The sequence below is a fragment of the Moschus berezovskii genome, chromosome 3, assembly GCF_049115385.1.
Source record: "Moschus berezovskii isolate FMDL1 chromosome 3, NW_MosBer_1.0, whole genome shotgun sequence".
Taxonomy (NCBI): Eukaryota; Metazoa; Chordata; class Mammalia; order Artiodactyla; family Moschidae; genus Moschus; species Moschus berezovskii.
In genome coordinates, this window is record NC_142462.1 from 102,354,921 (window position 1) to 102,378,593 (window position 23,673).

General features: G+C 48.9%; 1 protein-coding gene across 1 annotated transcript; it reads left to right on the plus strand.

The window, feature by feature from the left end:
- Window positions 1-1,203: 1,203 nt before the first annotated feature.
- LEP (leptin) lies at window positions 1,204-15,747 on the plus strand. The gene is made up of 3 exons (XM_055420270.2): window positions 1,204-1,233; window positions 13,026-13,197; window positions 14,982-15,747. Exons 2-3 carry the CDS (start codon window positions 13,054-13,056, stop codon window positions 15,339-15,341), a joined length of 504 nt encoding a protein of 167 aa, XP_055276245.1. The 5' UTR covers window positions 1,204-1,233; window positions 13,026-13,053; the 3' UTR covers window positions 15,342-15,747.
- The last annotated feature ends 7,926 nt before the right edge of the window (window positions 15,748-23,673 follow it).

Consider the following 23,673-nt stretch of genomic DNA (forward strand, 5'->3'; position numbering starts at 1 on the left):
TTTATAATCTGATTCTTTCCAGCTCACAAAATAAAGTTATTTTCCTACATCATTAAATACTATTTTACAACACAATTTTTAATGTGTGCATATCGCTGCTATGTGATTTTCAATAACTTACTAATTTCCTATGCTGAACATTTAGTTGTCCTACTTTTTTAGTGGCCATGTAATTATAAATTATGGTCAATGCTAACAATTTCTGACTTCACAAACATATAGTACAATATCCTTCCTTTCTTCAATAGATAATTATTAAAAGTAAAACAACCAGCTCAAACAAACAATTATAAAATATCTTTAAAATTCAACACAGACTAGCTCATGATGTTAAAGAATTACTCTTGTGTGGTAATGGTCTTGTGATAGACATTGAAATGCTTCCTTATTTTTCAGAGATAAACACTGAAGCATTTAGGGATGAAAAGCCATGATGTTTGTAATTTGCTTTAAAATATTTTAGCCAAAAAAATTAATGATGCAAATATGCAAAAATAGTACGTTAAACCTAAGTTTGCGATTTTCATTTAAAAATATATCTTAAAACTGAAATTCTTCGTGCAAGGCACCGGCCTACCAATGTAGGATACAGATGTGAACAAAACGGACCCCTGTGGGAATCGGCGGAGCACACAGATTTTTCGGGAGCACGTTCCCGTTAGGAAGTCTCCGATGCAATACGACCGGTGCCTCCAGGACCTGTATGAGCCTGACTTTCCTCATCCCCTCCACACCATCATCAAGGCAGGCGTGATTTTCCAGGCCAGGAGCACGGCCGGTCGCTCTCGCCAACCCCGGGTTTCCCCGGGCGCCCAGAGCCGTCGGGTCCCGCCGCCCAGCGGAGCTGGCTGCTCCGGCCTCGCTGTCGGGGCCCCACCGCCCTCAGCAGGCTCAGAGGAACCCCTCACCGCCACCCTGTCCCCGAGGCCCGAGGGGAAAATCCTGGGGCCACCTCGAGGACTTCTCACACCTGCCCAGCCGCCCCCAGCTTTTCAGGCGACACCGGAGGGTGGGCGTGGGGCTCCCGGCGCATCCGAGTCCCTCCCTGGAGACCCCGACCCGCGGCCGCCCGGCCCGACGCCGCCCAGCCGCCCCGCAGGGCGGGAGCTGGCGCTGCGGGTGCGCCCCGGCCTGCCGGGCAGTTGCGCAAGTTGCGCTTCGGCGGCTATAAGAGGGGCGGGCAGGCATGGAGCCCCGGAGGGATCGAGGAATCGCGGCGCCAGCAGCGGCGAGGTAAGTGCCCGGCGCTCTCCTTTCTCCTCCGCCGGTCTTTCTTGGCAGGCCACCCAGCCCAGCCCACCCGGGACCCTGGGGAAACTGAGGCGGGCGAAGGGCAGGGCGGACAGCTTGGTTCTGGATTGGGGTAACTTTGCATCAGAGTTCTAACCGGTGGGAAGCCGGCTGGGAGCCGGGGAACGCTAGCTTTGGGGCTGGGCTGTGCCTGCCCTCGGGGCAGAAATCAGCGCTCCAGGAGCCAGCCTGGGCCCCAAGAGACTGCCAGAGCCTGCAGCCCTGCCTTTGACATGCTTTGGAAATGGCCTTGAGCACACCCCCAAAGATCAGGATACCCCGCCCCCATGTGCAGGGGACGCGTGTTGAGTTTCTGAGGCGTGTGAGTTCTGAGGGTGTACAAGGAGTCTTGGTCTGCGGATGAGAATTCAGGCAACATTTTCCAGCAGGATTCCTGATTTGTGAATGCGAAGGACTGTATAAAACCCAGGCCATAGGCTGGAGATGAGGAAGTAGGGTTGAGCAGAAAAACTGGGAGAACCCAAATCTCCCAAAGAAATCATGAAAGATCTCACTGCATCTATCCTCAAAGTCATGAGAACTGCCTTCTACACTATGGATAAAATAGGGTTCCTTTGGGGTGACCAAACAGGGGATCATGGGAAAGGCCTGTTAAACTTTTCCCACTGTAACCATTTCTCTAGCCCAAACTGATAAATGCACTCTATTGGCAGGTGGAACCCCTGGTGACACCTACCAGGCCTGCCTTCTCTCCTGGCTTGGTTTCGATTTCATGGTGGATGGGTTTGCCTTCACACTCCAGTTTCTATAGCTTAAAGATGTGGCACTTGGGAAAAGTGAATTCTTAAATACAGTTCGATCTAAGTGACACTCGATGGTGACCTGGTTGTCATTTGAGAATAGCAGCCTTGGAAGGGATGGGAAGGTAGTCTGCAGGTGAGGCGAGGCAGAGGGCAGGGACTGGAAGTCACCACCCCAGATGCAAGAGCTCAAAGATTCCCCACGCTGTCCTCTGTCCAGCCTCTGGTGTTTGCTCTGAGGAGCCTAAGTGGCAGTGCAGTAGGCAGCTAGGACCAGGTGGGACTGTGTCCAGTCTCTTCCCACCAGGACGGTGTGCAGAACCATAGTCACTCCCACTCTAATGCCCTCCTGAGCAGGAAGGTCTTGCTGATCTTTTTTCTCATGTAAGCAGGGGAAGAAGGTATGAGAAAAGCAGTGGGTGTGATTCGGTTCTTTCCTTTTCAAGCAGTTGAGCACATTGGGCTGAGGGGAACATTTCCATGTTGGCCAAAGGAGCATCCCTCTAATATTTTGTACATCTTATGCCCAAAATAACTCTTCTTGGTATTTGGGGGAAATATTTTCCTCCCCCTCCATTCCAGGAAATGGCTGCAGAGCCAAGGAGATTGCAATGAATTCCTGCCCGTCAGCCACAGGCGGATGCCTCTCGCGTCTGAGTGGCCTGTGCAGGGTGTGGAGGTGACCACTTGGGAGAACCTGGGTCTCTGTCCCCACTCTAGCCTAGATGTCACCTAGGGGTGGTGGTCAGTGGGAGTCAGAGAGAGATCAGGGCTCCAGGGATGGGGAATCCTCATGGTGTGTGTATTCTTCAACCGCATGCATGTAGTGGAAAGGAAAACCGAGCCAATTTCTCCTGCAGTCAGTCAGTCCCTAGGCCCTGTTCCCACCAGCAGTAGCAGTCCAGTGGCGACAGCTCCCTCCTGGCCTGCCAGTGAGAGCCTTGGAATTCTTCTTTGTCCACACAGTTGTCTCAGAGAAGTAGAAAGAGAGGATGTTTCGGCTTAAAAACAACACACCTGCTGCCTGGGCCCACAGAATCCTTTGCACTTCATGTGTGACAACAGATGTGCCTTGTTTCTCAGCAAACGGCATTTTACAGTCTTTCCTGCTCCATTCATCCATCAGCTCTCTGGAATGATCGGTGTCAATGCTGATCTCTCATCCATCCCACAGAAGGTTTCATTCCCATCTGTGTACATACTGAGTTTGTACTCTGGGGTACTCCAGACTGGGTGTGCCTAGGAAGGAGTGAAGAAGCCACAGGGAAGACAGGCTGGGCAGAGCAAAGACCTCTGAGAAGGGCAGGAGGCCCAGAGCACAGTGGGAGGAGCCAGGCTGATGAATGGGACCAAGGCAGGGATTATCTGGGACAATAGTTAAGATGGAACAGAATTTAGGAAGCTGAATGGGAATAGGGGCCCATGTGATGTTGGAAGACACCTGTGCGGTGCAAGAAGCTGTGAAAAGGAGATCAGGATTCTGCAGCGTTTTCTGTCTTCATTAAGAAAGCTTCTTAGGAATTGCTGCTGGGCAAAATTCTAGATGGACTTTAAAATGGGAACAGCCTAACCATCTAGAGGTAGGTCAACCTCATTAGATAATGAAAACCAGAGTTGGGAAAGATTTCATTCATTCATTCCACAAATATTCAGTGAGGACCTACTCTGTGCCAAGGCCTTGGGGGAGATGTTGAACAAGTGACATATTCTCCACTCCTGGACCCAGCAGATATCAATAATTGATCACGGCACCTTGTCCCTCTCATACTGGAGGGAGCTTCAGATTCCTCTCCACTCAGCAATCCAAGGAACCACTAGCTGATCAGAGTTGACACAGGAATTGAAACCTGTTTGTTGTCCCTGATGAGATCGAATCTTAAGGGTAGTTTCTGATGAACAGAAAAACTATAACCCTTGCACCCACATTCTGGCTACAAATTAAGTATGTTAACCTGATTTCTCAACCAGGCTCCTACTTGCAAATAAGAGAAAATCACTCATGCTAGCTCAGTGTTTTCAACTGTATATTGCAACCAACATTTAAAACCAGAATGGAGACTCTCCAGGGTGCATCACCCATAGTGAAGATGAAATGTATTTCCTGACATTTGTTTTTCTTACAGGTGTATATCTATATGTCTCCCGGATGAAAAATATATATATTCAGAAAGTTGAAAACTATTCAAGTGAGCAGTATATGTGAAAGAGTATCTCACCCTTGAGGCTAAGGACAGGGCAAGCCTAGAACCAACAAGGACAGGAACCAGAAAGAAGGTCAAGAAAAAGCACAAGTGTTGACCATAATCCACATGCCCCCCTCCCCCAAGTGGGTAGATGGACCCTGGTCTCTCTTAACTACTCCGTGCATGTGATGTCAGCCATGGCTACCCTTGAGTTTCTGAGTCTTCATCAGAGGCAAACTGGACTCCTCAGAGCATACTTTAAATTCCTGCGAGGGATGTTAACTGACCCAGTCAGGACCTGGAGGAGGAAAGGGAAGAGAAAAGAGTATTCTGCTTCTCTTGCCCACTGTTGTTCACGCAAACATCGCCTCCAGGATTTGTGTGTGTGTGTGTGTCCTGCACAGGGCAGATCCCCCAGAAGGTCCCAGCCACCCATAGAATCAAGCCCAGGACATTCTAGCTCTCCAGCCTCACATACACTGCTCTTCTACCATATTGAATTCTCTCAAACCCACCACAGTATATCCCAACTCCACACTGTCCCCTTGGCCTGGAATGCCCTGCTTGCTTCCCTCCCCCCGGGGAACTCCTGTCCTCAGGTCTCAGTGCAAAGCTATCTCGGCTGCCCAGAGTCAGCCCTTTTCCCATGCTCCCCCAGCTCCAGGTTCCTTCCCTTATAACTTTCACCAGGTTGTATTAAAATGAGTTGTTTAAGCTTCTATCTGTTCCCCCGGATTCTGAAGAACTCAGAGGACCCAAACTTCTCTGTCTCCTTCATCCTTTGCTCTTTCTTCATCTCCAAGTCCCTTCCTACTTAGAGTTAGGGAGAAAGGAATGAAGGAAGCCTGAGAGGGGAGAATGCAAGGGAACCAACAGGAAAGATTTCTACAGGGAGAGAGAGGGCATAGACTACCCAAAGCTTGTTCCTTAAAATGAATAGTAAATACCACATTCAGTTCAGTTCAGTTCAGTGTCTGACTGTTTACGACCCCATGAACCTCAGCACACCAGGCCTCTCTGTCCATCACCAACTCCCAGAGCTTACCCAAACCCATGTCCATTGAGTCGGCGATGCCATCCAATCATATCATCCTCTGTCAAATGCCACATTACCTGAATTTAATTTGCACTAACAAACCAAAGATCATTGGAGTTGTTCAGTTGCTCAGTCATGTCTAACTCTTTGTAACCCCATGGACCGCAGCACCCCAGGCTTCCCTGTCCTTCACCATCTCCCAGAGCTTGCTCAAACTCAAGTCCATTGAGTCAGCGATGCCCTCCAACCATTTCATCCTCTGTCCTTATCTTTCCTAGAATCAAGGTCTTTTCCAATGAGTCAGCTCTTCACATCAGGTGGCCAAAGTATTGGCGCTTCCACTTCAGCATCAGTCCTTCCAATGAATATTCAGGGTTGATTTCCTTTAGGATGGACTCGTTGGGTCTCCTTGCAGTCCAAGGGACTCTCAAGAGAGATTACTGGAGAGAGGGGTATAAAAACCTGCTGGCTAGAGAAGAAGGAAGAGAGAAAGCTGTGCTGGGCTCCTTGCTTTCCTCTGGTACCTTCTGCAGGGAGAAGGCAGAGGGGTTTGCATAGCTCAAAGCTAGTGGCCTTTACCAGCAAATGTCTGTGACCTGGAGCTTTCCCTATCTCCCCGACCACTCCCTCCACTGCTAGAACCCGGGGTAGGCCTGCCCTGAGCCCAGCTAAACTTCTAGTGTGTGTGTGTGTGTGTGTGTGTGTGTGTGTGATCTAGAGAAACACCTCCTACCTTGACATGGAGGCCCCTACTTGGTCTGCTGCATCCCCCAGGACAAGAGGGAAGGTGAGGGAGCTTATGTCCAGAGGCCATCAGTTTCTTGGGGAACTGTGGAGAAGGGGGCAGTGCAGGGAACTGCCAAGCGGGGGAACAAGGCCTTCGGTCAACCCTGGATGAGCAGAGGGGGGGCCAGTGCCCAGGACCCAGGTGAAGTCAGAGCAGGGGTCATGGCAGGGTTGATGGCAATTACAGGATCCTCTTCCATTAGCCTTGAGCCTGTTTTCTGTGATTACTTTTCATTTTCTAGTGCTCCCCTGGGGTTGGGGGTGGAGCTCATTCACTGGTTTTTCTCTTTTCTTCTCCAGTGCCCCCTTGGCAGGGGATGCTGGTAGACCTGATGGGGCGTGATCAGGTCTTAATTCAAGGAGAGGAAAGGCAGTCTGCGGTACACATTAGCTGGCAGGGTGTCTAGAGGGTGCACAGAACAGAGTGGGGGGTGGGGAGCCAGCGGAGTGGAGGGGGACCTCAGGGTGGAGAGCAAGACTCCCCCCTCATAAGCTGCACACTCAGTCCAGCCACCCCCTACCCTCTCCCAGTACTGCCCCCTTCCTCTCCAGGCTCAATGTTTCAGCAGTTCTTCTGAGAAAATGACAGCTCCTTAAACATTTGAAACTTCTAGAGGGAAAAGGCTTTGCAGCCCAGGCAGCTGGCTGACACCTGCCTCTTTCCCTCACGACTCCTCCCACTGCCACGCTCTACGCACCCTTGTTAGTGGCTCCAGCCAGCACTCCTGGGTCTGTGTTTGCAGCACACCCTCCCCTTTTTTTTCCTGAAGTGAGACCCACCCCCCACCCCCAGTTTCAGCTGTCAGCTGGACAGGCCCATCTGAGGTCCCACCAATACTAGCAAATCAGCATGAACGCTCGTGCATCAAACCTCTCCTCATGCCTTTCCCAATTTCCAGCTGCCTCCTTCTTGTCACCTGGACTGCAAGCCTAAGCCTGGAAGTGATCAGAGCGCCTCACTTCCACAGAAAGAAGCCTGGCCTCCCTGCCGGGCACTCGCAGCTCCACCCCTCCCATTACACCTCCCATGCCAGCTGGGAGCCACCATTTCCTGAGCCCTCTGCTGGGGCCTCCCCTCTCCTCCACCTTCACAGACACAATCCCACTCCTCCACCTTCACAGACACAATCCCACTCCTCCATTCTCAGTGTGTGTTAGTTGCTCAGTCTCTTTGTGACCCGTGGACTGTAGCCCGCCAGGCTCCTCTATCCATGGAATTCTCCAGGCAAGAATTCTGGAGTGGGTTGCCATTCCCTTCTCTAGGGGATCTTCCCAGTCCAGGGATTGAACACAGGTCTCCTGCATTGCAGGCAGATTCTTTACCGTTTGAACCACCAGGGAAGCCCCCACATTCTCAGTTCCCTGATTAAATGCCACCTCCTCCAAGATGCTTCCTCCATTCCCTCACTGGAATTAACAGTGACAACGGCTAACATGTATTGGGATTGACCATGTGCCAGGCACAGAGCAAGCATTCTCCATGACGTAACAGCCACAGGTAGGAATTATGATTTGTTTCATCCCCATTTTACAGCTAAGCAAATGGAGTCTCCAAGAGATCAGCAAACTTTCCCAAGGCCCTATGCTCCAACTGAAACATAGTTCTGCTGAGCTCTAGAGCTCATAGTTTTACTCATGAGTCCTTCCCTTAAGTTATCCAAGGTATTTTATTTCTTTAAACATTGTTCCTTGCATTGTATTGATAGTTAATTAGGTAAATTCTGAAACCTGTTGTTGAAGAGAACAACAGTTTTCTTCTTTACTTTTATTTTTAACAAATAACATATGTAAGTAGTTGACAATGCTGAATACTGTGGTGTACTACCTGGGCTTCCTGGGAAAACCACCAGTTCAGCCCCAACCATCCCCACTCCTAATCCCACTTTCCTGTGGTTGCATGTCTCTTTCTTCTCTGCCTCTGGCCCACAGTGGGCCATCCATACATGTTAGATGTCAACCATCCAATAGATGTTGAATAACTATTATGCTTCCAATAGTCATGCACGGATTGAGAATTGGACCATAAAGAAGACTGAGCACTGAAGAACTGATGCTTTTGAACTGTGGTCCTGGAGAAGACTCTTTATACTCCCTTGGACAGCAAAGAGATCAAACCAGTCAATCCTAAAGGAAATCAACCTTGACTATTTATTGAAAAGACCGATGTTGAAGCTGAAGCTCCAATAATTTGGCCACACGATGAAAAGAATCGACTCATTGGAAAAGACTGATGCTGGGAAAGATTGAAGGCAAAAGGAGAAGGAGGAGACAGAGGATAAGATGGTTGGATGGCAACACTGATTCAACAGACGTGAATTTGAGCAAACTCTGGGAGATAGTGAGGGATGGGAAGCCTGTCCTGCTGATATCCATGGGGGATCAAAGAATTGGATACAATTCAGTGACTGAACAACAGCAGCAAAACTATCATGTGTCCAGCGCTGTGCTCAGTGAAGTTGTAATTGCTGTTCTGCTCTTACCAGCCACTCCCCACGAACTGAAAATCTCAGGCCACGGCCAGGCCCCACCCTGGTAGTGACGCTGAAGTGAACCAAAAAAGACTTGATGTCTGATCAAGTCTGATGTCTGTGTCCAGGTGAATAAATTAAGTAGCATTAAGTTTGGCCACGTTTAGCAGAGATCCAAAATAACAGTGGCTTCACCAAGACAGAGGCAACGTCTCTCACACACTCAGCACAAGGCCAGGGACGGGTGGTCCACGCCAGGGTGTCATCTCAGCTCCAGGAAATGCTCAGGGACCTGGCCACCTCCAGCTGCCTACGTCACCGTTCACACAGTGAGGCCGTCATCCTCATGATCCGAGAGGGACAAGAACACAGGATGTGCGTGCGTGCTAAGTCGCTTCAGTTGTGTCTGACTCTCTGCAACCCAGTGGACTGTAGCCTGCCAGGCTCCTCTGTCCATAGGATTCTCCAGGCAAGAATACTGCATGGGGTGCGATGCCCTCCTCCAGGAGATCTTCCTGACCCAGGGAGCGAAACTTCATCTCTCACATCTCCAGCATTGGCAGGCAGGCTCATTACCACTAGTGCCACCTAAGAAGCCCAGAAGCACAGACTACCGCATCTGTAATTCAGGCATCAGGATGGAGGAGGGGACAGAAAAGGGAGGAGCAAAGGCACACAGCTGGGAAATAAATTATTTATCCTGAATGGCCACCTCTCTATCTAAACTTGGATGTTCTGTTAATTGGGAAGAAGGGAATAGATCCTGGAGACGAATCACCAGCCTCTAGCAAAAGGGTTAGATGTGTAGATAGGACTTCTCTGGTGATCCAGTGGTTAAGACCCCATGCTTACAATGCAAGGGACGCGGGTTTGATCCCTTGTCGGGGAACTAAGATCCCACATGCCTCAAAGTGCAGCAAAAAAAAAAAAAAAATTTAATTAAAAGGGTTAGATGTGTTGATGTGTGTGTGCACACCTGAGTATGATGTGTTACACATGTGAGCAAGTGGTTTCATGTTGTGTGTGTGGGTGGACCGGGGTCTCCTCATCACTTTGATCTCAGATGGGCCTGTTACGTGTTCTCTCTGCAGCGCCCCCAGGGAGCTCCCCTAACCCTGGCTTCTCCTCTTAGGCAGGCTTAACTCAGCAGCAGCTTCTCAATTCCACATCTCAAGGAACCATGATTTATTTTCAGTGCCCACTGAAGCGTATTATCCATGGTGATTGAGGGGGCTAGTAAAACTGTTTTTCCACTCAGGTATTACAAGGTGGCCATGACATGCGAGTGACTATGATCAGAGTTAATCTGGTAATAAATTCTCTCGGGAAGGAGGGTGTCATTCATACGTAAATCCTAGAACAGGTTACCACTCAATCTTGTGCCTCAGGGGGAGGACCCCGAAATACCAGGCACCCTCTTGAGATGCCCAGGGAAGGCATGGGGCCAAATGCTAGATTCAGGGTTGGCTACAGGTAGTGTTGCCCAAGCATTTCAAGTTCTGCCAAGTAATTACACAATTCAAAAAAAAAAATCTGACATTTTCCCCTGTCCCCCACTCCCATCCTCCACCCACACCCTCACACACACACACACACACAGCAGACAGGGACTTTACAGGTGCTTTTCAATTACCCTTTGAGCCAAGTGATGTTATTTGTTCCATTTCACTGATGGGAACTGATGCTTTAGGGAATTACATCTTGCCCAGAGACACTCAGTGAATAAGGGCGGAGCCCACTGATGAAGCTTTGGTGTCTAACCACTGGCTTCCACTTTTGCTAGGGTTTCATGGACTCATGCTGAGGGGTTAGCACTATTTAATTCCATTCCTCAAGCATTTGGTGGAAATGTTTACTCAGAGAATAAGGAGTTAATAGAGGTAGTGTTGAATTTTTAGGAGTCAAAACAAGCACAAAACCATTTGAAGTACCCTCTCTCGATTTACTTATATTTTTCATACATTAAATAGTTACGGGGGTGCAATCTCTTCGCTTCATCCTAGAATAGAGCAGGTGTTTGTTCCCAAGTGCCACGGTCCCAGGAGCTGCCCTTGGTCAGACATTGGGGTGGCTTATAATTTGGGCTTTTCTCCAGACTCCCCTTAAAGCCTGGAGAAACTGGGGGAGTTGGGTAAAAAGTGTTCCAGCTTTTCTGGGTGTGGCACCTTTGGCTATGAATCCTAGCTTTGCAGCTTACTTGTTTGACTTTGGACAAGTTAGCATGTTTTCTTGGGTTTCATGTTTCCCCTTTGATAAAATTCAGATTTTTTTAAAAAAACATACTTTTGATCAAGCATGATAATATAGAAAGAGACTGCTGCTTTCTTTTTTTTCTGAATTAATGATTTAGATTTGGTTGTGCTGGATCTTCGTTGCTGTGTGTGGGCTTGCTCTAGTTGAGGAGAGCCAGGGTGCCTTCGTTGCAGTGCTCCGGCTTCTCACTGCAGTGGCTTCTCTTGTTTCAGGGCACAGGCTCTGGACGCGTGAGCTTCAGCAGTTGCAGCACATGGGCCCAGTAGTTACGACCTGAGGGCTCTAGAGCGCAGGCCCAGTAGTCGTGACCTGAGGGCTCTAGAGCGCAGGCCCAGTAGTCGTGACCTGAGGGCTCTAGAGCGCAGGCCCAGTAGTCGTGACCTGAGGGCTCTAGAGCGCAGGCTCAGTAGTTGTGGCTCATGGGCTTAGCTGCTCCACCACATGTGGAATCTTCCCAGACCAGGGATCCAACCTGTGTCTCCTGCATTTGCTGGTAGATTCTCATCCACTGTACCACCAAGAAAGTTCCAAAAGCTTATTTATTTTCTTTTCTTGCTTATGGGATATTAGTTCCCCAACCAGGGATTGAACCTGGGCCACCATGGTGAAAGCACCAAGTTCTAACTACTGTACCACCAGGGAATTCCCAAGACTGCTTACTTCTATTATAGTGTCAGAATATGAATTATACTAACATTGCCACCTATGGACAGAAAATGCATTACCTGTTTTTAATCAAGACCCAGATGAAGCAGAACACAAAAAGCAGAGATGAACTTCTCTGCCATCTCCAAAACCTTCATGTTAATATTTACTGACCCATGATCATTGTTTCAGGCTTGTCCACACATGCTTAGCATGGATCATTGGCCACAGACTTGCAGGCATTTAACTTGATTACCTTTTGCCTCATGTATCTCATTAAAACTTCACAGCTTAATCAAGGATCCGCATATTATGAATGTTAGAATTCACGGTTCCGTGACTTTGGAAGTTTCAGACATCCTGAGTGAACACGGTAGGCTGAGAGTGTGTGTGCTCTCTCTGGCCTTCAGGTCTTTGCACCAGCTGCTCTCTTGGCCACTTATGGCAACCACTTTATACTCTTCCAAACCCCTCCTTGGCCTTCAATAGCCAGCTCAGGTGACACCTTTTCCCGGGGAGCCCACTTTGTAATCCCATGATATCTTGTCCTTCTTGCAGAGCTCTTTCTTTTCACTTTTTTTTTTTTTTTCATATCTCTTATTTATTTTTTTGGCACATTTATCATGAAATTTTATTACAAGCATTTATATATGTTATCAGAATCTTGACTTTATTATGTTTCTTCTTTATATGGTTTTATTTTTTTAATGCCCAATAAAGAATTTTTTTAATTTAAAAAAAAATTTCTTATGCAGAGCTCTTTCTTAAAAATATATATATATTCTTTATTTTTAGTTGAAGGATAATTGCTTCAATTATGTTGAAACATTTGCTTCAATTGTGTTGGTTTCAGCCATACTTCCAGAGCTCTTTCTTCCTGTATTGTTATGGCCTGTTTATTATCTCCCCTATTAAACTGGAAACACTTTGAGAGTAAAAAACATCCGTTGTTCACTGTGGCATCCTTGGTGCCCAGCACTGCGTCTGACATTATCAGACCTTCCATAAGTGCCCGTCGGAGTCAGGTTCCCAATGGGAGAGAAAGGAAGTAATAAAGCCAGTGGTAAATGCCATCACGGAGGTATCAGCACGCTGCTGTGAGAGAGTAATGAAGAGGATAGTCACATAATCTCTAATAATAGGGTAGTAATAGAGAACCTCTCACAACTCCTTTAAAGCTCTTTCACGCGCATTATCTAATTTGATCCTCATAAAACCCTGGAGATAGGTACATTGCAGGGGATACAGGGGGAGTTTTTAGTGTTTATGGGATATGCCTGAAGTCATGCAGCTATTAAATGTCTGGATTCAAACCAGACCTTAAAAGCCCGCCGTCCATCCGCTCATGCCCTGGCTCATTGCTGTGTGGTCCACAGAACGCCTCACTGTGGTTTTCTTGATTCCGAAGCATCTCTCCCCAGGGGAATGCATTTCATTTCTGTTATTTCTAGATAATGAATTGTCTTTGAGGAGATGATGGCCACGGCAGACAGCAAATCTCATTGTTACCTGCATCCAAAGACATGGATGCGGGTGGTAACGGGGCACATTGGTGTTCTCAGAGATCCGGCGACGTGCCATGTGTGGTTTCTTCTGTTTTCAGGCCCCAGAAGCCCATCCTGGGAAGGAAAATGCGCTGTGGACCCCTGTACCGATTCCTGTGGCTTTGGCCCTATCTGTCCTACGTGGAGGCTGTGCCCATCCGCAAGGTCCAGGATGACACCAAAACCCTCATCAAGACGATTGTCACCAGGATCAATGACATCTCACACACGGTAGGGAGGGACTGGGAGACAAGGTAGAACCATGGCCATCCTGTGGGGGACCCCAGGGGTTGGCGGAGCAGGCTGTGCAGCCTTGCACGGGGGCGCCAGCAGCCTGGACGCCCCCCTTGTGTAAAGACAGCTCTTCTCCTCTTCCACTTCCCTTGCCTCCCACCTTCTCACTCTCCCTCCCTCCCAGACTGGAATCCTAGTGCCCAGGCCCAGAGGGAGTCACAAAGGTCCCAGTGTCCCCTTGGCAGGTGGCCAGCACCCCAGCAGCACTCCCTCTGGGCCTCCATCTCATTTCTAGAATGTTTTAGTCGTTAGGCATTCTTCCTGGCTGGTAGCTGAGCTCCGACCCTGCAAAGCTTCTCAATACTGCCAGCCCTGCCTGTCAAGCCCTCTTCAGATACAACCCTCTGTGTTTTTGCAAACAGTTATCAATGTCTCTTGGGACATTTTTTTCTGAGGTCCACAAGCTCAGACCTGCAACCACAGATGAGGTCTCTATTTAGAATGAGGAAGATGAAGTGTGAGTTCTCACCCTTCCGCTCTGTCTGTAATTTCTTAAGCTAGAGGTTCCTCAAGGTCTTCAAACCCCAGTTTCCTCATCTAGAAAATGAAAGTGGGAAAGTGTTAGTTGCTCAGTTACGTCCAACTCTTTGAGACCCCATGAACTGTAATCTACCAGGCTCCTCTGTCCATGAAATTCTTCAGGTAAGACTACTGGAGTGGCTTGTCATTTCCTTCTCCCAACGAGATCTTCCCAACCCAGGGATTGAACCCGGGTCTCCTGCATTGCAGACAGATTCTTTACCGTCTGAGCCACCAGGAAAACTCATAAGACCTTGTGAAGACTATTAAGATAGTCATCTAGACAACAGGACTATCTTAATAGTCTTCATAAGGTCTTCATGAGACTAAATTAGATAAAGCGAGTGACCCTCCCTGCATACCCTTGCAGAACCAGAACTGTGCGTGCCCTCTTCCAAGGTTTTCAGTCATAACTTTTGATAGCTTCCCACCTTAAAAGCCAACTTGTTCACCTGCATGGAGCAATCTGGAGACTTCTACATCTCCTGACCACTCTATATTTCTAACAGTGACTTTGGGCCACCAGGGAGCAGTTAGGTGGCCAGAAGCGGGGACAGATCAGAAATAGACAGCATCTGCATTTCCTAGAGAAAAGCCCTTAAGTTCCTTGTTTTCAAAACAGTCATTCAGCAAACTGTACACAATACACCCAGAGTACCCCAACCTGTGTGGTGCCGGGATTGATTGCTCTGGGTGGCAGGGAAGGGGAGAGCCCCTCCTGGTAAACCAGGGTTGCTTGAGCGGAGCAGTGAGCTGGGGCATCGCTGGGGTAATGGCCTGAATCCCTTAGGGGGTGAGACTTCCTGGAGAATCTGCCTGTGAGGGAGGAGTCTGCTTGGGGTGGAAGAGTTGGAGACGGGGAATGTATGGAAGACCTAGGCATTGGCCTAGGGAAGAAACTCAAGCAGGAAATAGGAAGTCACGGCTGGTTCTATAGCAGAGTCATTTGGAAAAGGGAACAGCCTGCAAAGGCTGGTCTGGAAGCAAACAGGGTGGTTTGGGAAGAGCAGAAAGATAGGAGACCAGGAGACCAGCTTGGAAACATGGCGGCCACACAGGCACAAGAAATAAGGGCCCAGGGAAGATGGTGTGGAAGGAGGGGAGAAGGCATCTCTATGCTCGAGGGAAAGGCGGAGTGGGGGTGCTCTGAGGAGCTGCCCTCTCTCCCACTGAGCTCTTGCTCTCCCCTTCCTCCTGCATAGCAGTCCGTCTCCTCCAAACAGAGGGTCACTGGTTTGGACTTCATCCCTGGGCTCTACCCTCTCCTGAGTTTGTCCAAGATGGACCAGACATTGGCGATCTACCAACAGATCCTCGCCAGTCTGCCTTCCAGAAATGTGATCCAAATATCTAATGACCTGGAGAACCTCCGGGACCTTCTCCACCTGCTGGCTGCCTCCAAGAGCTGCCCCTTGCCGCAGGTCAGGGCCCTGGAGAGCTTGGAGAGCCTGGGTGTCGTCCTGGAAGCCTCCCTCTACTCCACCGAGGTGGTGGCCCTGAGCCGGCTGCAGGGGTCTCTACAGGACATGTTGCGGCAGCTGGACCTCAGCCCTGGGTGCTGAAGCCTTGAAGGTCTCTCTTCCCAAAGTCCAGGGAAGAAACCTGAGCTTCTGGCTGTCTGCAGGAGGAGAGTGCCTATGTGGGCATCCTTTATGCAGGCCAGCGGGTCATTTCTCACTTCTCTCAGCCGCTCTTCCAAAGGCAGAAAACTGCAAGGCAGGAAACCAAAGATATAAATACAGGTTCCATGCCCACCAGGAAGGGGGGCCCATCCAACAAACAGTAGACCGGAGCTGGGATTTTCACAGCAGTCTTCCTCCCTGTTCCAGCTCCCTCTCACTGCATGCTTCAGCGTGACCTGGGGTGATTTAAGAGCCTTTGGACCATCAAGCAAGATCCCCTCTGAGAATCCAGGGAGCATCATGAAGGCTACGGGCACATACAGCTGGATATTCCCACACAACACATGATGGAAGCATTTATTTATTTATTATGCATTTTATTCTGGATGGATTTGAAGCAAAACACCAGCTTTTCCAGGCTCTTTGGGGTCAACTGGGGCGAGGGATGCTACTGGGGTGCCCATCGACAGGCCTCGCCAAGGCAAACCCATTTTGAGTGACTTGAGGGCTCTCAAGTTTGTTCTCCAGGGACTGGCTTTGTTTCTACTGTGACTGACTTTAAATTACAGCGTTTGCAATGGCATTGCTCTGAACAGATCTCGAAGGACCAAGTTATTTTAAAAAGAAGAGGATGAATTTTGTCAAGTGTAATATATCGCTGGGTATACCCAGAGGTGGGAAATGTGTTGATGGGAGGGGGGAAGATGCAGAATGTGTTTTCTGAATAACATTTGTGTGATGAACTCTTTGGATGGGGTGAGGTCATCTTCTCATCTTTGTGGTTTTCATGAAGAGGAGATGACTCCTTTGGGGGGATTGTGAGGGTTTGCCAACCGTCCATAGATGGAGTGGTGGGGGCACTGAAGCGGAAGACCGTTGGGGTAGTGGTGAGCACTGGCCTTCTCTGACTGTTAGAGAGTGGTCTTGCTCATCAGGAAGTGAGGGCCCCACATGGAGATGGTGATCTCCAGAGCAGGCATCCTTGGTGTAAATGGTCTGGGTTGACCCCACATTGTGTTGATAACATGGTAGTGACCTTCTTTGGGATTTGCATGCTCACCCAAAGCAAGGCCATGTTTCCCATCCATTTGGGAAGGATTTTTATTCCAGTGGGAGGGGGAAGTCTTCAGGAAGTCTGTGGGCTTCAGTGGATGGTCCCTTGACCTTGCTGGTCCTTGACCTTGCTGGTCCCTTGGGTCAGTTGAGGCCCAAGACCCCAGGATCAGCCCCCAGGAGCCTCCTTCTCACTAGTGGTCATGTGCAGTAGAACAAAGGAGGAGGCTTGGGTTTCCCACCATCCTGCCATTGTGATGCAGCCATCACACGACAGGAGGTGGATCGGTCCAAGGAAATTGGAATCTAAGCAACCAATTTTAAGACTGAGCACCTACTTGTGCTCAGCCCCAACTGGTGCTATGGGCTGAGAAGCTCACCAAATAAATATTAAAATGCAAGCCCTGCCCTCAGGGACCTTGCATTCCAGATGGTAGAATCCCACTCACCGGCAGGCAAAGGCTGCCGTTTCACCATGGCAACCGAGCAGCTGAGACAGGGCAGTCCTCAGCAGGTGGGAAATGCTGAGCTGTGGAGGGCAGTGCCCAGGGGCCTACAGGCTAACTGTGCTTGCACTTGGTAGCATTTTTACTTTTCAGGGCACGTCAGCAACTATCACTGTGATACCACATCCCTTTGAAGTGGGATAGCTAAGAATTTAATAAGAAGAAAATACCTAAAGCCATACCAGCAGACAGAGGGCCGGACCAAGAGTAGGACCCTGGCCCTCTGACTCCAGAGTGTCCCTTGAGCCGGGTGGTACTCTCTGGAGATGGGAACAAAGTAGGGCAGGGAGAGCCAGAGTGTTTGCTGGAAGAGAGGATTTCTGAGGCCAATTTTGCAGGAGGTGAAGGAAGTGAATTGCCTGGAGGGAGGAGGCTGTTTTGTTTGAAGCTTCGGTCTGAGACACCGAGGGGAGGTGATAGGGTGAGCAGCTAGTTACACAGAAAGGCAGAGAAAGGGAAGATGGGAGGGAAGGGTTATGTTGAAGAGGACTTCAGGGGCAAAGACGTTTGCTACCGAAAAAGATAAGGGGTGAAAGTTCTAGAACAAGACTCATGTGATGGGCAGAGTCAGACCTGCTCAAGAAGGTATGATGATCACAGCCCAGTCAGGCCGGGATGTTTTAAGCTCACAAAACCTAGCATGGCACTAGGGCTCATTCCCAGAGTGTGAAATTTCCAAAATGTAAATGATTGTGTTTTTCTGTAACTTAAAACAATTTTTTTTGTTCCAAAAAGTCCAAATAAATGACCTTTGCCCCTTGGTCCTTGTTTTTGGTCGTCCGCTGTGGAGGGGCTCCAGAAGGGCTGCCTGTGTGTGACAGGGCACCGCCTGGCTGGCCCCAGTCCATCCCTGGGATCAGCTCTGCCCGGGCTTGGCCACAGCCGGCCACCAGTTATTCAGGCTAAAGGATTCCCCCAAAGCCCAGAGCACTTGCTGCACCAGAGGCTATACAGATCAGCCTCGAGAAAAACCAAGCACCCAACTATTCCAGAAACAAAAACTGAGAAAAGAGCAACCACAACAAAACCACACATAAAAACATGTGGCCCAGTAACAGACCAGGTGCACAGACTGGAAAAGTCCGGACTTGTCTTGTCCAGGACACAGAGCACAGACACTCAACTCGGTGGTGCAGTTTGGACTTGAGCGTTTCAAAAGTCAAGCCCCAGGGAGGACCCAGGGGGCTGGTCCATCAAAGGCAGTCACTTCCACAGGTGAAAAATTGCTCCTCCAAAAATTGCTGATTTCTCTGGAGAGTTTGATGAGATAATGACCTAGCAGATTGTCTGCCTTAAAACAGATTTAAGTGAATCTTCTCTTCACATCACAATTAGCTGCTGCTCCTAAGTCACTTCAGTCGTGTCCGACTCCATGCAACCCCATAGATGACAGTCAACCAGGCTCCTCCGTCCCTGGGATTCTCCAGGCAAGAATACTGGAGTGGGTTAGCAGCAGGCTTTAAATGTCAGTGATCCAGGCCCAGGGAACACACTCGTGCAAACCCACCTCCACTAGCTTGGATGGGGGAGGAGAGGGGGGAGCAAAGCTCCTGATGTGGGGAAGACTACAGAAGTGGGGCAGTCAGATGTGGCTGGAGCCTAAGTGGGCCACTTGGCAGGTTGGGGAAGTGTCTGGCCTCTCCTGGTCAGACTGGACAAGAGTCCTTTAGCTGGGAATGACAGAAACCCTAAGGCAAACCAACTTAAACAAAAAAGAAATTTTTTGGTCCATATTGCTGAGAAGTCCAGACCTCAGTCCATCTCTTAAAACACTTTCTTCAGGAACCTGGAAGGTGCTATGCCATGATCCATGCCCCTCCCTTCCTGCCTGAGGGGCTGGGGAAATACAAACGCAGCCTGAGAAGTCTATCCACCTCCATCCAGCAGCTTGGAAAGCCAACCTGCTGTAGCAGGGGTCTCTGGACAGAGGCCTGGGCATGACACTCCCTCCTCTGTGAAGTGACTCCCAGAGTCAGAGAAGAAAGGCCTGTTCTTCAAGCTGTCCTTCCAGAACCTTCTCCCTCCTCAAGCATTCTCTCGTGCTCCCCTGAGGCAGCAGCTCATATCTGCCAAACAGCTGGCAAGAGTCTGGGAGCAGTGTCTGGTGGCTGTGTTCAACCTCCAAAGCAAGACTTAGGCTGAGTCTAGTGAGAAAAACCAGGGAGCAGCCCAGGAGGGCCTTCTGAAGACCCCGAACCAGAAACTTTCTGTGCAACAGCATACAACCCAAAAAAATCACACCCTATTTTTCCAAAAGGATTTTAGAGCAATTTATTCCTAAATTTAGGCTTTTAACAGCCTAGTGACATCTGACCACACAAATCCATCTGGGTTAAGTTCACCAGTGGGGTGCTTAACCCTTTGGTAATCTACTTAACCTCTCTTACACACACACTAGTCACTTCAGTCGTGTCCAACTCTTTGTGACTCTATGAACTGTAGCCCGGCAGGCTCCTCTGTCCATGGGGTTCTCCAGGCAAGAATATTGGAGTGGGTTATCGTCCCCTTCTCCAGGGGATCTTCCTGACCCAGGGATCAAACCCACATCTCTCGTGTCTCCTGTGCTGGTAGGTGGGTTCTTTACCACTAGCACTACCTGGGAAGCCCTAACCTCTCAGCCTCAGCCTCAGTTAGTCATCTGTACAATGGGAGCATAATAACACTGTCTGCATAGATTTTTAGAAGATTGAGTGAAGCTATTACCCCCATGACTGCTCCACAAAGAGCACTCAATAAATTATGTTGCTGTCATTAGTATTAATGAGTCAGGGCAGAAAAAGGAATGAGGACTGCAGTAACAGACATGGTGGATGCCCTCAGCCCACTTCTGAGTTCAATGCAGCTGCGCTGTGCAGCTGAGCCTTGCATAGCCCTCCCTGCGTCGCTCACGTTGAAGCCTTACTAGGCCTTCTCAGGTCACACGGGTCAGCCTGAAAGTGAAGACCTCAGAGAAGGAAGCCACCACCAGTGGGGGGTGGGGGCCAGCCTCCTACGGTCTGCAGAAGCAATTCTGAACTACCTTCTACCTGGATTGAGCCCCCGGTGCTCACACCAGTCACCACATCAGTAAAGCACTGTCAATAAAGCACCTTTTCCTCCTTCCACACCTCAGTCCCTCCCCCCTCGCTCTTACCTCCGAGGGTCACCCCCCAAATACATTAAATATACCTCCTGCACCAATAACACTTGTGTTAGGTGCTGCTTTTGGAAGAACTCAAAGTAAGACAACTGCAGAGCAAATAGAGAAGATTCAGATCCTGGGAGAACTGGGAAGCAAGGTTCTGAAGAGGTGCAGGAATCACGCATCCACAGTCAGAAAACACTGGGCCACCCTGGGGAACAAGGCTAAGTGAGAGGTCTTCAGGAAGAAGGGAATCCACCTCAGGAAAGCTTGAGAGAGTATGGACAGGAAGGGGAATCCACTAAGAGGGAAGGATTACAGGATTAAGAAAGACGGAAGGCAGGGAAGGGAGGAGGGAGGAAGGAGAGGAATGAAAAGAGGAGAAATATATAAAGTTAAGGATCACCTGTCTTAGCGTGTCCAGGATGCTATAACTGAGTACCATAGTCCGGGTTTCCCAGATGGCTCAGTGGTAAAGAACCCACCTGCCAATGTAGGAGATGAAGGTTCAATCTCTAGGTTGGAAAGATCCCCTGGAGAAGGAAATGGCAACCCACTCCAGTATTTTTGCCTGGGAAATCCCATGGACCAAGGAGCCTTGCAGGCTTCAGTCCATGGGATTGCAAAAGACACAACTCAGTGAAAAAACAACAACATAGTCTGGGTGGCTTGTAAATAACAGAAATTTATTTCTCACAGTTCTGGAGGCTAGAAGTCCAAGACCGAGGTGCCCGCAGATTTTGTGTCTGGTGAGAGCCCCCTTCCTGGTTCACAGACCACACCTTTCACTGAATCCTCACGTGGCAGAAGGGGCTAGGGGTTCTCTGGATTCTCTTTAATAAGGACACTAATCCCGTTCATGAGGACTCCACCCTCACGACCTAATCATCAGGCAAAAGCCCCAGCTTTTAACCCCAGCACATGGCACTAGAATTTAGCATATGAATGTGGGGGAGGGGGGATGCAGACATTCAACCCACGGCATCACCTGATGATAACTGACTGGAGGGACAATCAGGCCAAATCGAAGGAGCCTCGATTGTTGAATATTTTCTGTGTAAAATGTCTTCTTATGAAAATAGGACTTAATACTGGCATTTCTTCCTTCCACCGAACTCTCACAGTCTCTTTGCTCCTATGCACTAGCTCACAGGCAGTCATTTTTCATGGCTTTCACAGCCACATCCCACTCTGAGTAGTGAGCATCTGAGGGCCGGCTCACCTTGCTCAGCGCCTGGCTATAGCGTCTGGCACAATGCAGGCCTCCCGTTCCTGCTTGGTGACCAAAGAAATTGGGGCTCTCGTATATTAAGCCCATTATTTACATGTAAACCAATTCTGCAAAAAACCTGAAGACAGTCCTAGCCATTAAATTAGAATTTTCATTAGAATTCTGCTCACTCTGAATCTGCTCAGCAAACTTCTTTTTGAGTTCAAAGACAGAGATCCAAACCAACTGTGAAAGACTGCTTTGAGGCAATGGACAGAAATCTGACTGTGGCTTCTGTTTTAGATGATGACAAGGAATTCTTATTAATTTTCTTAGCTCTGATGATGGCATGGTGATTAATTATTTTTAAAAGTTTTCTTATTCATTAGAGAGTCAAACTGAAGTAGTTTAAGGTGAAATACAGTAATACCTGGGATTTATTTTAAAATACTTCAGGAAGAAAGATATCCTTTTATTTATTATGTATATATATACATATATAAGTATACTATGTATATACATATACATGAAGTTAAATAAGCAAGATGTGCAATAATATATTATGTACATATATATATATATATAGTATGTATATATATACATATGAAGTTAAACAAGATCAACACAATGTTGATCACTGTTAAAGCTGGGTGGTATGTACATAAGAGTTCATTATACCAGGTCCTCCACTTTGGGGTAAAATTTCCAGAGTAAATATTTGCAGGGGAAGGGTCACTCAGCCCAGCCCCTCCACTGCCTGGGCATCTGCATTCTTGGAAGGAAGGAGGTGGTGGAGGGAGGAGGGAGAGTGTGGATGCCACGTGGAGCCGAGCTGCATTTAACGTCACATTTGATGTCACCACCGGGCAGATGTCCCAGGGCCTGGGGGGGAATGGTAGACTGTCAGAGCAGGTGTGAAACACTGAACTAAAACAGACATTTAGCAAATCAAACAAGGAGAAAGTGGTTAAGAGCCAGCTGATGATGCTGGCAAGGCAAGTTCTGATGCTGGTTAAAAAAAAGAAAAAAGAGCAGAAATCAGGGCTGTGAGCTCTGCACCCACCTTGCTGGGCCCCAGGGTGCCCAAGGAAGACGTGAGCCTTCCCTTCCCCTCCCCCAGGGAAATCATGATCCTCCCTCTGTTCAGTTACTCCTCCATATTAAACATACTATAGAGAGAGACGCCCTCAGCCCATTTGTGATGGAAAACAGGATTCTTGTCTCTTTCCCAATTAAGTTATCATTTAAAAAAATAAATTCACCTGGAGAAGGAAATGGCATCCCACTCCAGTATCCTTGCCTGGGAAATCCCATGGACAGAGGAGCCTGGAGGGCTAGAGTCCATGGAGTCGCAAAGAGTCAGACACAACTGAGCAACTAAACCATCAGCACAGAGATTCAGACATTTTGGCATTTCACGTAAGCCAACTGAGGGGTCACTCATGTAGAACGATCCAAGAAAGCTAATGAATAAACTCTTGTTCAAAACAAACAAGAGACTGAGTGAAAGTCGCTCAGTTGTGTCCGACTCTTTGCAACCCCATGGACTGTACAGTCTTTGGAATTCTCCAGGCCAGAATACTGGAGTGGGTAGCCTTTCCCTTCTCCAGGGGATCTTCCCAACCCAGGGATCAAACCCCGGTCTCCCACACTGCAGGTGAATTCTTTACCAGTTGAGAGAAAACAAACAAAAAGATTCTCCATCCCAACCTTCAGAGCCTTGTCCCTAGGGCTCTGCATCAGGTCACAGCCCAGGGAGGTTCATCCCTTTTCCTTTATACCTGTGCCCCGCCCTGGTGCACTGCTCACCCCCCAACACACATCCACACCTACCATATAAGCTTCAGGAGATTCAGGGAGTGCAGAGTGGGACAGGCCCTGTTTGGAAGGTGTGTTTCCTGACGTCCTTGGGCTGAAGCCAGGCCCTGGGCACTCAGGGCTGCCAAACCTTAGGCAGGGCCTTCCTGTTGAAGACCAGAGTTTCATCCCAGGCAGAGGGCCTCCAGAAATATCACAGGTCAGAAAACCAATCTGGGGACTTCCCTGGTGGCCCAGTGGCTAAGACTATGCTCCCAATGCTGGGGGGCCTGGGTTCAATCCCTGGTCAGGGAACAAGACCCCACATGCCACAACTAAAGATCCCACATGCCACAACTATTATAAGACCTCATGCAGCGAAATAAACAAAATAAACTGAAAAAAAGCCACTGCCAACAACAATTCTGAAGTTGCCTTGCTGCTGCTGCTGCTGGTAAATCGCTTCAGTTGTGGTCGACTCTGCAACCCCACAGACGGCAGCCCACCAGGCTCCCCCGTCCCTGGGATTCTCCAGACAAGATCACTGGAGTGGGTTGCCATTCCCTTCTCCAATGCATGAAAGTG

Bases quoted from the DNA above. Each gene is read 5' to 3' on its own strand.
- LEP (XM_055420270.2), top strand. From the start codon at position 13,054: ATGCGCTGTGGACCCCTGTACCGATTCCTGTGGCTTTGGCCCTATCTG. The intron at 13,198-14,981 runs GTAGGGAGGGAC...CCTCCTGCATAG, and splicing joins TCAATGACATCTCACACACG to CAGTCCGTCTCCTCCAAACA.